A 16,997-nucleotide genomic window follows, 5' to 3' on the forward strand; every position below is an offset into this window, starting at 1 on the left:
ATTCTTCGTTGCATATCGAATCATCTTGTTGGTTTAAATGTTTCACCAATAGCGAGCAATGAATAGAGAAGAAGAACGTAGCAAAATAGCAGCATGGTTTCTATCCCTTTCTTGTACTATCTCCTTTTACCAGAATACAATGGATGTGTGCAACATTCGGTAGGTGGGGGTATTATGTGAGAAAGAGAGGAAATAGGAGGGAGAGAAATCGTCCGCCTTACGAGCCGTCATGGCTGATTCATCGTGAGAGACTCTTCTAGGAGTGTGATAACAAATGACATTGTGGTTGAATCACTAGGCGTGGAAATTACAGTGGATGGAGTTATTTCTAAATCAAAGCGGAAATCTCGATGCGGAGATTCCACGAAGAAACGTGATAAACGGCGTTTTCGCGTGCGCGTAACACCCCCGTGGAACGATGAACGGGTTAAGTTTTAGTGAATTGTGTTGCTTGTTTTGCTGTCCACCTTGCCCGTCCAGGATCGCTGCGAAATTAGCGTTTCTACCTCCTGAGCCTACTTATGCGTTTATTGAGGACGAAGGTTCCAAGGTTACAATTTCTTTGTCTGAAAGAGCAGAATGGCAATATACGGAAAGGGAGAAAGAGTCGGTGGAAGGTTTCTATGCAAGAACGTCACGAGGAAATCGAATTGCTTGTTTGTTTGTACGCTGTTCGGCTACTGCACGTTTTACCATACTATATTCCCATGGAAATGCAGTCGATCTCGGACAGATGTCTAGTTTTTATTTGGGGCTCGGGTCTAGAATAAATTGTAATATATTCAGTTACGATTATTCGGGTTATGGAGTTTCTGGTGGCAAACCGTCGGAAAAGAATCTTTATGCGGACATAGATGCTGCGTGGCATGCTCTTAGAACACGTTACGGTATTAGCCCCGAAAACATTATCCTATATGGTCAAAGCATCGGGACTGTACCCACGGTCGATCTGGCCGCGCGATACGAGGTTGGCGCAGTTGTTCTGCATTCACCTCTAATGTCGGGAATGCGAGTTGCTTTCCCTAACACCAAAAGAACTTGGTTCTTTGACGCCTTCCCTAGGTACGTTCAATTCTTTTTCATGCATATATCCCCCTTTATCGCGTTAAATGAAACGCGATCTATAATCTGCTTATCGTATACTATGATTCGCACAGCTAAGTTTACGCGCATGACACTATCATCCAGTTCAGGTGTACATCCATGCACGTGGTGTACATATATATGTATATGTACATACATATAAAAAAACATTTCATTCTGTATTTAAAATTTAAACGAAGTTTAAAATAAGTGGAACGCTCTGACTGGCATAACAAGTTTCACGGAAGCTTGCAGCAATGCTGCGACTGCATATATTTTTTTCGCGTTGGTGTGTGGTTTTTCGGAGTTCAAGTATAGGAAGCAATAAAAGTTTACCTATATACTTGCGTCATGGAAACCTATAAATTACATGATCCGTTGACATATACTTCGCTAATAGGTTTTGTACTTTTGGTGTTGCTTATTTGTTTGGTGTGGTGGTATTCTCTATCGTTTTTTCCTTTTTTATTCAATTAAATTATGCTAAATAATAATAATTAAATATTTGTCGATTTTCTATATTAATTTATTATAATATATTATTAATTTATTATATATACTTGTAAATATAAAACTCTCATGCTTTTGTAGAAATTTTGCACTTATCACACATCAAATAAATATTACGTGTAAAATGAAGTTTCTTTCCTTTTTACAGTATAGACAAAGTACCCAAGGTGACATCTCCCGTTTTGGTAATTCATGGAACCGAAGATGATGTAATAAATTTTAGTCATGGTTTGGCAATTTACGAGAGGTGTCCAAGAGCAGTAGAGCCATTATGGGTCGAGGTATACAGAATTATGCAATTCCTTTTCTTTTCTCAAGTAAAGAAGGCAAGAAATTTAGTCGTATAAGTACTATCGCTTATGTTTTTAGGGTGCTGGCCATAATGACGTAGAGTTGTACGATCAATACTTAGAGCGATTGAAACAATTTGTGAGCGTGGAACTGATAAACTGACGGCGACTAAGCCTCTCCCAGAATCAGGGGGGGCAGGGAGGAGGACATACACATGTGAGCAGTCAAGGACACACTACTTCTAATAATTCAAATACTACCAGCTCTATTTCGACAAGCTCACAGACTGAGAAGCTTGTCTAGCAATCGCCTCCCACAGGGGAGAAGGCACCTGTCCTCCCCTGTGACGAAGAGTCATCTTTCGTTTCTATTGACGACGGATTCTTCTTCCGTGATCAACAGATAGATATTAATCAGAAAGTTCATTATAAAGATTCTTTAAAGGAAACATGTTCCGAAGATGATGACTCCAGTTTAGATAGTAATTCGAAAAGAGCTATACAACAAGATGAGAAGAGTATGAAAGAAGAGGAAATAGTAACAGATGTTCAAGATAACAAACACAGTAAAACGATATTAGGGAGTACCTCTATTTGCCACAACTTCCGGTTGAATCATATTAGTCAAGTTGCAAAAAAGCATATTTCTTTACCGAAAAATTTAAAAAATCCATTTGGTAAAAATCAAAAGAATATTGTTCACAGGACTTTGAAAAATTCATTTGGTCAAAGTCATAGTAAGAAAGCTGATACACAATTATCTCACACGACTTTAGTTGACATACAGGTTGAAGACTGCCGACAATACGCGATCGGAGAAAAGTCACTGTCGTCATTTTCCAATATTCCTAATGATAATAATAAAAGTATTTCAGACTGTAAAAGTATTCAAAGTCAGTTCAAAATAGAGAGGAAATCTCCTATAAATCAATTCAAATATAGTAGTATAGAATCTGTTTTGGATTCAGAATGTACGAAGAATACTAAGAAACATTGTTGTACTAAAATTTTAAGTAAAGACGTAATTGTAAAAGGTAAGAGATCCGAAGAGCATGAATCACAAGCTCATAGTGAAAAATCAGCAGAATCTACGAAAAAGTTTTCGTGGAGTAGTAAGAGTAATAAATTTGCAAGTAAAAGTTTCGAAAAAACATGCAAAGATAAAGGAAAAAGCCAAGATTCAATGGAAAAGAAACTGAGAGCTAAAAGAATTCTTTCCAGCCCGTTAAGAAAATTTGGTCGGTCGTCTTTGACAATCGAGCCAGATAAAATTATGATAAACTTACCAAAGTGTTCTCCTTGTGCTTGTAGGTTGGCTGCAAGCTCAAAGATTTTATCCAATGATTCCAGTTTACTTTCCCGATTCACTGCAAATCACGAGAGTCCCCACCACGCTGTACGTTCGAAGAGTCCATCGCGTATAAACGTACAGATAGACATTAGTTCGAAGACTTCAGAAATAACATCAATGCAAACTAATTTGTTACCAAATGTAAAACAATTTCAAAAATCACGGTATACACCTCGAAGCAGAAGCGTTGGTGAGTTGTGCAACATTGTCAACAAGTGAAGCAATCTTGAATTATTCGTCTATTAGAACGGAACTATGGTATATAACAAACTGGACTTTCGACATCATCAGTTGAATGCTCGGGAAATGTTATTCAGAAGTTGAAGCGAGAACTATACAAATCGATCCTGATAAAATTTAACAAGCAACTTTAGAGACAAAGTGTTAACTAAATAATATGAATTCCACGTGTCTCGCCGAGTTGTCGTTCCATTATTCTTCCACATAACTGTCTTTAAAGAAATCATAGATTTATACGCACGACACTTATTCGGGCTGTAACAGTGCTAGTGAGACTGTGCACATAAATACATATGCGATATATACATAAAAATTATTATATTTCTAGAGATATGAGATAATATATCTGTGCATATTGAATATTCTTACTACACATGCGTACACATACTGATGCATGCGTGCGTTTGTTGTAAGTCGTTTTCGCAGCGTACGCTGTGAAACATTGTTATGACAAATATGTCAAGTATTATTATCATTATTATTATTATTATTATTATTATTATTATTATTACTATTATTTGATCTTTATCATCATTCTCTTTAAGACTAAGGAGTCGAATATAGCTTACATTGAAATACTTTCTGCTACCACGAATGCTATTATACTCGATTCTAGCAAGTGTGTGGCACTAAAATTCTTCGCTGAACCTATACTCGTTAATTTAAACGTCGATATAATTTTATATTATTATTGGTTGATCAAAAAATCAGACAACTTTGTAAATGCTTTTGTTGTTGATCATTTTATCATATTCTTATGCATTTAAACTTATTTCTCCGAAAGAAAAGAGAATAAGTAACGATTAATAGATTTGTTAATGAATGTGGAATGTGTTTTGCATTGCGTGTTTTTATGACTTTTATAAATTAGGTTCAGCGGTAAAAAAAATGTTACGTGAAGTCGCATGATTTTATAAGTAAATCGCTGTCACTCAGACCGGAATATATGATAGCTGTACCAATAATGGAAACATTTGTTTTTGTATTAACCCACAGCAAAGGCCTGTGCAGCGAGCAATGGAAATCTTCCAAGGTAGCAAAAAATTTAGGATAGAGACTAAAAGTTAATGGATAGCGTTAAGAAAATGTGTAAGTGTAAGACGTCATAAAAAACGTTATGTTTTAATGACATTGAATGAGATGATGGTCTTGCAAACAACAATAAGAATAAGAATGCAACTAGATAGGGACAATATTACTGCCAAACTTGATTATGAATTAGTTTATTTCTAAAGAGGTGAATCGTTTGGAGGATCTTGTCTATAGGTATGTTTCTTGTTAGTATTTTTATATCTCGATAATGTAAATACAGTACAATTAAATAATTTTTTCTTTACTAGTGTATGTATAATGTATGCGACAACGTGAAATGACTGTACGGAGCCAATGGAATGAATCGGCGCTTGTACATGTATGTATTTCTCTAGGGATTGTTCGTTTTTATTGTTAATTTTGCATTCTCGTGAACATTTCTACCCGTCCTCGTTGTCTTTTAAACAATAAATTGCTATGAATGTCTTCAAACTACAAGTATACACTGAAATTAAATGTTTGTATAATTGTGATGGTATGAACGAACGGAAAGTGAATATATTTTTATTATCTATTTATGATACATGGCTTCCGTTGTTCGATGGTTTCTGGCTACATCTCCACTTATCTGAAAGTATCTTGTCTGCAAGAGGATATAAGATTGTAAAAATTTAATTAAAAAAATAAAGGTCGATCTAATAGATCGTTATTGAAAGATACGAAATATTTTCGTTCGTTTAATCGTAGCTTTGATAATTTTAATTATCGTTATTTATATGTGTATTACTTTTTTTATTTGTTTCACATTGCCGTTGAAAAATTTTCTACTCGATCGTCAAACATTATATTCACTTTCCTCTAGCATTAATCTTTTAGAATAGTCTATGGTACATAATAGTACCGAAATAAAAAGAGTCCGATGCTACCCTTCCATTGGCTTTCACGTAGCCGCTGTTAAATTGATCTGTATCGCAATTATTACGTAACTCGTGAAAAAAAAAATTTATACCGTTGTTCGACAAATGTCCAGTTTTATAAACGGCAGATATTTCAGAGAGGGATTTTATAGAAAACTCCGCAAAGATAACGTATAATAGTAAAATGATCGGTGCTCGCCGAAAACTAGAACCGATCGTTTATAAAACTGGATAGAAACTAACTTTTGTACAGCATATTTCGAATGCATACGCGTCCCCTCTTTCTTCTACTTTCTTTCTCGTTTCCTGTTGTGTGTTTCTCTTTTTCTCTCTTTCTCTCGCTCATTTCTTTTACTATTTTTTACTACCCTATTCTGTCTCTCAATATGCGTCAAGCAATCGACCGGTTTTGAACAGCACTTTCGTCTTTCATAATTGCATCGTGCCGGTAAAATGGTACTCAATGGTCTTTGAGGGGGGCGGGGGTATCACGCGAATCACGGTGCGGTATTCATAACTGTACATAATAGCGTGTAAGTGAAGTATTAGAAATAATACGCTCGATGTTCTGTTCGGTCGTAACCAATGTACTTACGGCAGAAGATGGGTTAAAGAGATGGGAGGGAGGAGATAACAATGATAGAGATTACGAGATCCCCTGTACCGATCGTTAGTGTCATATGTATCACGAAGTGTAACGACTGTAACACAAAATGAATTAGTTGATTAGTTGTCTGATAAGTAAATAACATGTAGCTCATTACAAAATTATTATAGGACAGGAAAGAGAAGAAAGAGAAGAAAGATGAGTATCTCGGATTGAATAACAAAATTACTGTTTTATTTAGTGCATAAAGACATGATACCAAGCGGAATAACGTTATTTCTTACGAAATCGTGTAGAATGCGTAGTCTGAAATACACTTGCTGGGCACCCGATTAGGGTTGTTTTAGAATTTTATACTTCCATCGCACTTGACTTGAGCGTACTGCATTGCGATATAGTTTGTCAAGCCCTGCGACGTTTAAATAGTGTACAATTGTTGTATAAATCATACAAAACGTCATCTGTAGGCCCATATTATTCAACTCCGCTTATTTTATCGGTGTACCTGGCGATGTCGCCGATGAATAGTCATTTATCGAATAAATCATTTCACGCCGGAAGTATCGTCATCCTTCCGTTTAAGCAATCGGTTATCACGCGTTCGTTAAAGCGGTAGAATTATATTTAAATAATGCAGCCGCTCATTGTCATGCTATTCTGTAAAATCGAAATTGTGTATGTACTTGATCTTGATCCCGTTCCTTTTTCTTTTGTTCTTTTTTTAAACGTCTTTCTCTTTTTTTTTTACTATCGAACATTAAAAATTGGTATTTGTAATTAATATTACTGAAGTAACAATGTTAATAAAATCCTATAGAAATGACAGTAAACATCATCATGTTCTATCCATTAATAATTTACGACCCAATCGCATATTCATTTTTATCAAACTACGATACAGAATTTTTCCAGATGTGACGAAGTACGTCAAGTTCCTTGAACGCGAACAAACTTTTCGCTTTGATACGCGGTAAAGGCACTATAAATGATCAAAGAGTGCAAATTCTGTGTTCTTTCTGACACGCATAGCTATTTATAAAAGTACATAAAAGTGCGCTATAGCAGCACGCGAGTTCGGAAATTATTTCATTTTTAGTATCGGTCAAGTTCGTTTCGTTGAGTCGAAAGAACAGCAGACGGTCACCGTGCGTGGTTTTAAATATCACAGCGAATAAGACGCTTGCTGTTGCAATTAATTAAAATCCCTGCTAGTTATTAGATAGCCACATAATCCTGGCTATATCCTCGAATAACGCTAATACGATGCAACGTTTGCATTGATCATCGGCATTTTGTCCCGGAGGTCAATGCGTTTCTATGATGAGGGAGAAGGAAATGCTCGAGAACCACGAGCTGGTTCGCTGGACTCGACTCAGCACCTTCGCAGCTCACCTGCGCTGAAACCTGATGCTGACGATAAAAATGAGAACAGGTTACGCGGCGTCAGCTTGAGCTCCAATGGTTGCGCTATACCTTCAGCCAGCCTACAAAGCTACTTCAAAGAAGAGACAAAATTTTCTGCTACTGCTCGTGTCTCGCGAATTAATATCTATTCACGACTGTCATCGGCAATGATTCATTTTATGCGACTCCGAGTTTCGTTTCGTACGCAGTCTACGTAAAATTACAATATAGATAGAAGGTCATTCGTTGTACGACTTTTTTTTAAACCCCAACATTGAATTTAATATTGCAAAAGTAAATTCTTATAAAACGTGTATTTTACGTGTAGGAGTCGCAAGAATGGATAATCGATAAAGTTGAGTGCTAGTAGAGTGCTAAATATATATACTTTTATCATTTATTTTATTAAGTTTATTTATAGATCTCTTTCGTCAAACTCATTATTTATTATGTCGCGAATAGAAACGTTTATGAACGAAACTTTCTTATGTTTGCTTCGAATAAAGTAGAATTACAGTTTTCTTTTTCCGTAACATGTGCTACAACGCGATCGATCTATATTATACCATTTTGAAGTTATTACGTTTTGACGTTTTGAAGTTATTAGAAAGATTGTGAAAGTATTTTAATGAATATGAAACGTTATTTTCTTTGCATAACGATAAATTGCTTTATTAGCAACTCGAACACTTTGCCACGCCCTCGGTGTGCAGCGTCACGCAGTCTGCTGAACAATTGTACTTACTTACTCCATATCACACGCCGCCGTACGTAATGTCCATTAGAGCGTCTACGCGTTGCATATATGCAAGTAGGCGTCCAACTCAGTATCGTATTATTTCAAGAAAAAGAGAACATCTCCGGGTCAAAAGGATCAAAATTATACGTGTCGTACATTAAGTAAAATATCGTTTTCCGTACAAACGGTTTTAAGCAAAATTAGCCCATGATAACTACAACGTTAAAAGCACACATAGATTAGTATACGTACTAGTATTCGCGCGCGTGTAAATGTTCTTATGAACGTAAATAGACGTTAGAAATGATTATCTTTATAAAGACAAATAGTCGTTAGATAGTGAATTACACGTATTACGTGCGAAAAGCTTATCGTGTAAAACTAATTGTTTTGACGTTTAAAAATTTTCAGGTTACGAGTGTGCTTGTATTAGTACGTTCGTGACAAGTGTCTGTAGGGTCTTTGTCGCGTAAGTACATACTATTGCGTGCAGGATAGGTATCGAAGAATCGTCGAAGGCCGAAGAAGGGACCAAAGAATGGTCGGAAAGGATAGGAGCAGCAGCAGCAACAGCAGCAGCAGCAGCAGGGCAGAGGGGAGAATGGTTGACTGCTAGAGAAAGATGGTGGGGATCGCGGGAGAAGAAGTGGGGTACAGCGGGAAATAGAGTCGGTAGTGGCGGCAGTTGCGTCTCGAGCAGCGCGCGTATTGTTTCGTTCCGTCCTATTCGTGTACCCTCTCGTGATAGCTACCGAAGCTTTTACGTGCCGATCAAATTCGTTTCTTTTTTTTTTCGTTTTGTGCTGCGTCTCCCGCCCACACGGCATCGCCAGGGAATTTATAATTACGTGGGACGTCCTATTAAAAAGGACAGTGAGTTCGGTGATGTTTTTTCAGTGTTATTTTTCTGTGTTTAACGTTCGTTTATGGTAGGGAAATAGTTTCATCTCGCGTAGGTTTTACCACGAAGATTTTTCACTAAACACCCATTGGGATTTTTTGTGAGTTACTTCTACGCGCCGAGGGTTGTCCCATACTGGCAGAATACACTTTGTACCGATCCAGACAATATTTCTGGTAAGTTTGAAAAATATGCACCTTTGTTTCCGGCCACATAATCCTCGTAGGCTCGAGTTAGTTGTTTCAAAAGCGTCATCGAATCGTTGATCGTCGACGCGAAGTGCCGGTGATAGAAGACCCTCGTTCCGCCTTAGGGTCTTCTATCACTGTTTCGAAGTTTACGAACGCTCGCAGTCACTGAGTTAGAGTAGGAGGAAAGTGTCGTGAATACGAACCGTTGTCCGGTGCAATTAAGAATGCTGGTAGCGTGCGAGAATCGCATGGCGTTTGGCACGAAGTGCAATAACGGTTAGTTTATTCTCGTTCGTACAACTGCTCTATCCTTTGTCATAAATAGTAAATACACGTGTGCAGAGACGACGCCAACGTCGCGTCGTGTTGTGATATGTGTCAAGTGTTGGTCCTAGCGTGCGTTACGCCTTAGAAAAGCGATTCCCCACTCCCTTCTCCCATTACCATTCCCTTTTCAAAGGAAAAGCCTTTTTCTATATCGTTTCGGAACAATTGGAATAGGCATTTTCGGAGATACGCATCAAGCCATATAAACATACACATATTTGATTTGAACGCTTTCGAACATTTTCATCTCATTCATGAAGGTTGACGAGATTCGCATAAACAGTGTGTTCTCATCGTTCAAAAACATTCTTCGTCCCAGTTCTCACACCCTCGTTTCTTAGAACTTGTGTCCAATACGATCAAGAACGTAAACAAATAGAGATGAGTGCTTGCAATCGAACGAATATTCGAGTTCATTTGCGTATTATTCCGAAATAAACGAACCAATGAAATTCTTAGTTTCATCGTGTCCATAAGTTTGATATACATTCTTATATTTGTTTCATGTCGTTCACACTCCATTACGGATCATTGTAACAGGATAGTATAGTATTTTCGGAGTTAGGGATCACACTAAACATGCGCGCGTAGCATCGATGGAGTGACCGTTTAACGAGGTAAATTCTTCTGCAACGTTTTCACCATGACACGTCGACGAAGAAAAATGAAAAATAAAGCGCACGGTTTGAACGTACGCGTCTAGGTATACGCGACGGAAGTTTAGAAAGTTGTAGCGAGTCGTATATATACATGCTGACCGGCTACCCAGCCATTCTGTACGCTCAGAACCGGTTTCGAGGTTTTCGCCCGAGGGGCCCCACGATTCGAACGTAACGACGCGTGGTGTTCGAACACGATAAGCTTGTGGTCACGTTGGGCCTGTATCAGGCTATAGGGAAATATCCCAAATTGTCGATTGTGTCGACTATATTTCTTTGTATAATGCATGATCGTTATGACGATACGAGACAATTTTTTCTCAAAAGTTTTACAGCGTTTGCAGTTAAAAATAGTAAGGTTAATGGCCGACTTGCAGTGTATAATAACATATAAATCGGATTAAAATGTTTGAAATATTTTGATGGTTAGAACAATCCGATTACCGGGACTGTAGCGATAAAATGACACTTTAAAAATATTTTCAACAGTAGGATATTTGTACTGTTTCCAGGTGGTTGAAAGTATGCACAACGATAGTGTCTACAAGTGACACCTATGATTTACAGGCGTACGCAGTTCACAAACATAAGTTGCGTTTAAATAGAAATAAACGTCGCGTAATGAGATTCGTGATAAGATTTGTGGCAGTGTTTTCACATTGATTACTCGCGTATTGAACCTTTGCGTTCTATTTTAATATTCACGGTAAGGGCATCGTTGGATATTGTTGCACCGATTATATTTTTCACTTTTCTGTACAAATCTAAATTTAATTCGAAGCATACCAATTATATTCCACGCACTGTACAGTAATTACTGCGTTTGTATATTTTTATGATTATATGGTACGCTACATTGCCATGATTCGTTATCTTCGTTAGTAAGGGCTTACTAATAAAGCATGATCTTTATTCGGCATCTTTCATTGTATTTTAATGACAGTCCAGTGGCTGGGAACATTCGTAATTGTCTGTAGCAAATCTAAATCGATCGCTACTATAACGCCTATTATTCGAACGATGGCTGGCTGTTGTTCATAATAAGCGAATTATTTTCTTTTGTAATAACTCGAATGATTCGAAGATCGGTGGCACGCTCTTCTTGCTTCTTGCTTGAATTGCTCATCGAGATATAACAAGGTCCGTTTAGTATGCTCGATGAATATTTTTAACTTAAATGAAAATTCAAATTTAACTGATAAATTCTTCCTTTAGTAGGTATATATGCTATTCTTTTTTTCTTTACCAGAAATTGAACGTTACTTTTACGCAAGTTTAACTTTAAATGAAAACAAAGGACAGTTAATACGAAAGCCACTGGAACTGAAAATTAGCGTTTGTAAATTTGGATATCTACGGGCTAAAAATGCTCGTGTATATCATGATATTAATAGCCAGCTAAATTTTTGTTAGGTTTCCAATTGTGGAAATATGATCCGTTGTTTCAAGTAGGTTGGTTGAACGGTAATTCGATAAACAACGGTAATGGAATCTTCTGTTCTATTTTATATTACGAGCAATTAGTATTGTAAAATTAATTGGAATGCTGGTTGTACAAAATGAATAACAAGATACGATACGTGTTTGTATATGAATAATTGGAATAAAGAGAGAACGTTTTACGGTTATTTATTAGCGTATTTTTTCAATGTTTAACGGGTAATAATATCTTATTCTTTCGCGTATTAACGATAATAGTATATTATGTGTGTATATTGACATCACTAGGAGACGAACTTTTCTTTCATTTAGTCACGTTTACTGTTTCTTGACTTTGTACCGTAAGAAAGAACATGTCGGTAGATGTAAACACGAGATGTGCATTGGGATGAGTAAAGTGTGTCATGTTTGTTAAAGAAATATGTACAGTAACCTTTTGCGTGATCCATGAACTTTCATCAAACATTTACAGACCTCTTCGACGAGAGAAAGCTGTAAAAAAGAGGTATTTATGGAAATATATACATTGCTTTGGATGGATCCCTAGCTAAAAGAGAAAGTAACGATATATTGTCTAAGACGCTGCTTATATGTAAATGCTCGTATATAAATGTACTTCAGTCGAAATATGCAGTTGCACTTCGTTTGCCGCAATTGGTTTTTCGAACGTTTTTCAATGCGAATGTTTCGCATTGAAATTATGTCAATTACAACCTACGATTCAGATTTTACTGTATAAATATTTATACAGTAGGAAATTTGTGAACACAACAACAGGTTATAGTTAGTGAAGATTGTAACCAGTGATCGAATTGTTTTATTTGCACAGTATATGGCAAGTACGTAGCAACGAAACAGAATAATCTATGCTCGTAACTTTCTTAATACTGCCGATAGTTAATACGAAGCTATTTCTACCAAAAAGCAGTCAAAATGACTGGTCTTTAAAAAATAAGTAATAATAGAATATTTTTAGATCTATTGATCTATTGCTTTCCTACAGAAGCAATTCCATGTTATGTAGGACATTTTTGGTATTATTAATCCATCTGGGACCATGATCCCTAAACGATGGTTGGCACATTTATAAAATTGTAGAACCAGTTTTCACTGGTATGGTATTTCTAGCGTTATCATCTAGCGATCTAGCGATCGATCCGGAATTCTCCTGATAACTGATATCATCGTATCGAACGATACGCGGTAAAAATTTATAAAACGTGTGGCAAGTTGTACAAAACGAGAGAACTGGTTAATTGGGGTTGGATAAACAGATCGCGGGACCCTTTTATACTTTGACAAGCACCAGCTATTTTGACCGGTGTTGGTATAAGTCGCCTTGATACAAAATTATTTTCAGTTTGAATACATAAAAAACAAAATAGAATTCATTATATTATTCTTTTGGTTATCGTTGCGAAAGTCATTACATCACAACACGAAGTAGAAATTTTAAAATAAAATTGTAAAAACCAGTCAATTTGATTGGTGCGGTAGTTGTAGTGTTAATCGAAGTTTCAACCGACTGTTTTCCTCGTTCTCTTTAACCGAATGTAAAGCAAGAAAATCAGGGATTCTTTATTTAGATGATATTTTCTTCGAGCTGAATTTTTATACGCAACTCTTTCCATTAGTATCGATGCGTAATGTACGCCAGCGGTTATTCAGGATATTCCTGTGTGCTCGACAATCTTAATCGCGTAGCGCAAAGTTGGCATTATTCCATTCTGGTGATTTGTCACGAAGGAGAGTTGATACCGGTAGTGCGAATAGACGATTCATGTAAATCCTCGAACCGAGCGGTTTTCATATTATTCTAATTGGCAAACTTTGACTTCTACTTGCAATTTATGAACACCCTTCTTGCCATGGTACACACGTATAAATCCTGTCGTACAGCGATGATTTATCGCGTCGAGTCTTCTTATGCTTGCATTTATTAAACTCGTTCGGTTAAAATAGCGAGGATAACGGTATCTCGTCGTCGATTACCAGTTTTCCGAATCATCCGGGACATTCGGTGATTTATCTACGAATAAGTTTAACCGTATAAATAGCAAGTTGCGTATAAGAAATTGACCGTTTTGAATGTCGTAGAATCTCAGAGGTGCGTTAATCTCTCGAAAAAAGAAGATGAAAGATCGACCAAGAAAAAGTGAAGTTAATTCTTAGGATTATACGCCAGATCACGACACGATGCGACGTGGTGTTTGCTGGAGACGTCGTCGTCGATTATTCAGCTTTCGAAGGTGGACGGCGACGTTGCTCTTCTCCGGTCATTAATGTCATCGGGAACAGTTGATACCGCAACACGAGTAGACTATTCGTGCTAAAGCTGAGAATCGTGTAGGCAGGCTCGCGGAAGAGAAAGTGCTGGTTTTACGTTCACATATTATAACGTCGACGTGGAAGTACACAGCGGACATTCGCCAACCACGATCACTTCGCTCTCTATTCTTTTCGTGTTCTCCATTTCCTTCTTGTCTAGACAAAACATTCCTTCTTGCTTTTCTCTCTGCCTGTTTCTCTCCTTCGTTTTGTTCGTGTTGCTATCTCGATGGATGCCGATGCAAGAGTAAAGAGACAAGTGGAATATTCGGAAGCGTGCCAAGTAGATATTTATACGGTAACGAGAAACGTTGGGCCTGTTTGTGTCGCGTCGTATCGCATCGTGTCGGGCCGAATACGTGGCTACGGTTCTGTCTCGCAAGTTGCATGTCTTAAATCTGAAGCGTAGAAAAGCGATGTTTGTAACGAGATGTCGTTATCCTTTGTTTCTTATTTTCAGTGTTTCTCGCTTGGATTTCGTTCGCTTGGGTTTCATTCATGGCTCACCATTCGCGTCTTTCTCGCTCTTTGCTTCGCTTTCTTTCTTTATTCGCGTGTATTTTACTAATTTGCAATTGTGAATGAAAATTTCTGATTTCAGTATTCTCGTTTGGAGAAATAAGATGGAAGTTGAAATCGTTAGGATCCATCGCCGAGTGAATTTCATTGCACGCCGTACAGCGCTAAAGTACTTTCTTGCGTGCTGTTTTTTCCTTCATTGAATAAGTATGAGGAACTATATCTATGGTGTTCGGTAGCTGGCTATTCGCCGTATGCTTCACGGAATAATATCGATTTTCGAATAAATATTCTTGTTTCTCTTTATGCTATCCGGCTTGTATCTACGATTATACGATCGTTACTTGTTTCCGTATCTTATTATTATGATATTCATAATAGTGTGCGATGTTTTTCCATTTGTCACGCCATGCTTTCGTGAAGAGTTTTTAAAAATTATTATGCAGTCGTTACGAACGAAGTTGTAGGTTGTAGAGAGTACAAGGCTCGGCCGGAAGAAACAAACTCGTCTCGTTGTTTCCTTTGTCCATTTCTACAATAAAATCTGTGCTGCTATAAATTAACAGCAACGACATTTTCTATCTTTGGTCCCTGTAATGAATAATATCGATGTTTTTCAGAAACAATAAATCGGTTCGACTTTGATTAGTTGTTAATTATTCATCAATTATTCAATTATTCCGATATTTTTTCACTTTGTGTTTCCTTTTCATTCGTTGTAGCATGCGTAGAAAATGTCATCTTATACGTTACAGAAACACGTCGTTGTATACTTTCAAGAAAAGATTTTATATCAGCCCTATTCTTCCGTTCTCTTACCTTGTTCTCCATCCCGCAAGTATTCCGTAATAATTTCTCGCGGTTTCACATTTTCTCCTCTTTTTCTGTATATTTTCAATCAGTCTCTGTGGACTCAACCGCAATACGAAACTGTCTTACCATTTACCTTGGCTAACGTTTTTATTAGGTCGTTTCGTAGGTACCGTCGTATCTATCGCCGTTTAACTCTAAAACGTTCAAAAATTCGAGAAACTAGCAAACGTAATATTATAGTAATATTATATGTTACTTTCTAGAACCATTAGTTCATTCTTCGAAGGATTTGTCAATCGGTCTGTTGAAAAATCGTTAAGCTAATTGTAAATGTTCGCAGCTATCGTTTCATCGATTTCATGCCATTTATTTCATTTTGTAATTTCATATTAATTACGAAATAACTTTGTATGTATATTCTGGATGCGAACCTACTGTTTACCCTGTTTTACGTTGTTCGCAGGAGAAAAATTGGAACACGGGTGGTCTGTCGAAAAGAAAAGAGTCTGATAGTTTTTCCTTCATTTTCGTACGTATTGTACGTGCAGAGGCTTGCGAGTCGTTCTTTTTCGTTGGCTATAATTTCCATTATGGAGTGTTTGTCTCGCTCGCTCCCTCTTTAATGGTGAGCAAGCAGGCGAAGTGAAGGAAGAACGAACGAACGAGTACGGCTACGGGTACGGGTACTTACTAGCAGCTCTGTCATCGGTTGCCAGAACGGTCGAGCGTGAAGGTAGAAGAACGGGGTGGGAAGAGACCATTACCCACCGAGAGTAAGAAACGGGCAGCGTGGGCCAGGTACACTCGACCCGAGAAATCCTCGTACACGTCCTACTACCGTCGAGTGGACCGAACAGCTTTATATTTCCCCTCTACTCCTTTTCTCGCGCCTTATTACATAACGTACACGTGTAGGAACATGTAAAATGATAATTTCAACAGAAATCGTGGAGCGCGCGTGTCGTCCGTATGACCGGATGGTTGAACGTCAGGCGAACATTTTCGCGACTTGCAGCCTCGCATAATTACGTAACACGCGTGGTTTGAGATGCGTTATATCGTAATAACGCGACCACGGTGATACGGAATCTACACCTCATACGTTACACATACTCAGGTACGGCTGCCGCGTATAGTTTTCGCTGGCATTGATTTACGGAAGATTCCGGTTTTCGAATGTGCTGCGCTCGTGGGCGTAGTCCCGATCGAGACGTCGAGATTAGGATTACCGCGCGAGGCGTGTAACGAGCGAGTTTTCGCGCCGGATAATTAAGGCAGAGATATCGGGGGTAAAAGTAGCGCAACGGATGGATAAGGTTTCCTTTACAAGATTCGGGATACGCTTTACACTCGATACTTTGCAACGCGACGACGTAGTTGTACCACGTTGCGAACCAAGCGTATCCCGATCGTGAACGCGATCGTCGAACAATTTCGGTATTTAACCCTTTCGCTTCGAGTGCCGTTTATAAGCGGCTCCATATATCCGCCATCCAAATTATGTATATACAAGTGCTATCTGTAGTCAATAATATATTTTTTCGCCATCGGCAGAACATTTTCTGTTGATTTTATTGACATATTGGATTGATCACTTCTTAACCCGTAGTACGTAGTACGATGATCGGACCGAACGTAAATCGTTA

The 16,997-nt window shown here is 37.8% G+C and overlaps 3 protein-coding genes across 4 annotated transcripts in view; all 3 read left to right on the forward strand.

The window, feature by feature from the left end:
- Window positions 1–68: 68 nt before the first annotated feature.
- Window positions 69–2,099, forward strand: LOC117157959 (alpha/beta hydrolase domain-containing protein 17B). The gene is made up of 3 exons (XM_033336334.2): window positions 69–1,062; window positions 1,742–1,874; window positions 1,963–2,099. Exons 1-3 carry the CDS (start codon window positions 419–421, stop codon window positions 2,044–2,046), a joined length of 861 nt encoding a protein of 286 aa, XP_033192225.1. The 5' UTR covers window positions 69–418; the 3' UTR covers window positions 2,047–2,099.
- A 303-nt stretch (window positions 2,100–2,402) lies between these two features.
- LOC117157958 (uncharacterized) lies at window positions 2,403–6,362 on the forward strand. Its single transcript, XM_033336333.2, has 2 exons — window positions 2,403–4,740; window positions 4,815–6,362. The coding sequence occupies exon 1, from the start codon at window positions 2,404–2,406 to the stop codon at window positions 3,451–3,453; it is 1,050 nt and encodes a 349-aa protein (XP_033192224.1). The 5' UTR covers window position 2,403; the 3' UTR covers window positions 3,454–4,740; window positions 4,815–6,362.
- Window positions 6,363–8,831: 2,469 nt separating this feature from the next.
- Window positions 8,832–16,997, forward strand: part of LOC117157940 (semaphorin-1A) — a 382,000-nt gene continuing 373,834 nt past the window's right edge. The window contains exon 1 of one of the 2 annotated variants that reach the window (XM_033336297.2): window positions 8,832–9,250. The gene's annotated coding sequence lies outside the window, so the exon portion shown is untranslated. The remainder of the gene's footprint in view (window positions 9,251–16,997) is intronic. The other variant, XM_033336296.2, reaches the window with a different exon arrangement.

The sequence above is a fragment of the Bombus vancouverensis genome, chromosome 6 (genome assembly GCF_051014615.1).
Source record: "Bombus vancouverensis nearcticus chromosome 6, iyBomVanc1_principal, whole genome shotgun sequence".
Lineage (NCBI taxonomy): Eukaryota > Metazoa > Arthropoda > Insecta > Hymenoptera > Apidae > Bombus > Bombus vancouverensis.

What these genes read in the sequence shown, in the direction of transcription:
- LOC117157958 (XM_033336333.2), top strand. Translation starts at nt 2,404, where the DNA reads ATGAAAGAAGAGGAAATAGTAACAGATGTTCAAGATAACAAACACAGT.
- LOC117157959 (XM_033336334.2), top strand. Translation starts at nt 419, where the DNA reads ATGAACGGGTTAAGTTTTAGTGAATTGTGTTGCTTGTTTTGCTGTCCA. An exon ending in TTCTTTGACGCCTTCCCTAG is followed by an intron (nt 1,063 to 1,741) that starts GTACGTTCAATT and finishes TCCTTTTTACAG; the next exon opens with TATAGACAAAGTACCCAAGG. An exon ending in TAGAGCCATTATGGGTCGAG is followed by an intron (nt 1,875 to 1,962) that starts GTATACAGAATT and finishes TTATGTTTTTAG; the next exon opens with GGTGCTGGCCATAATGACGT.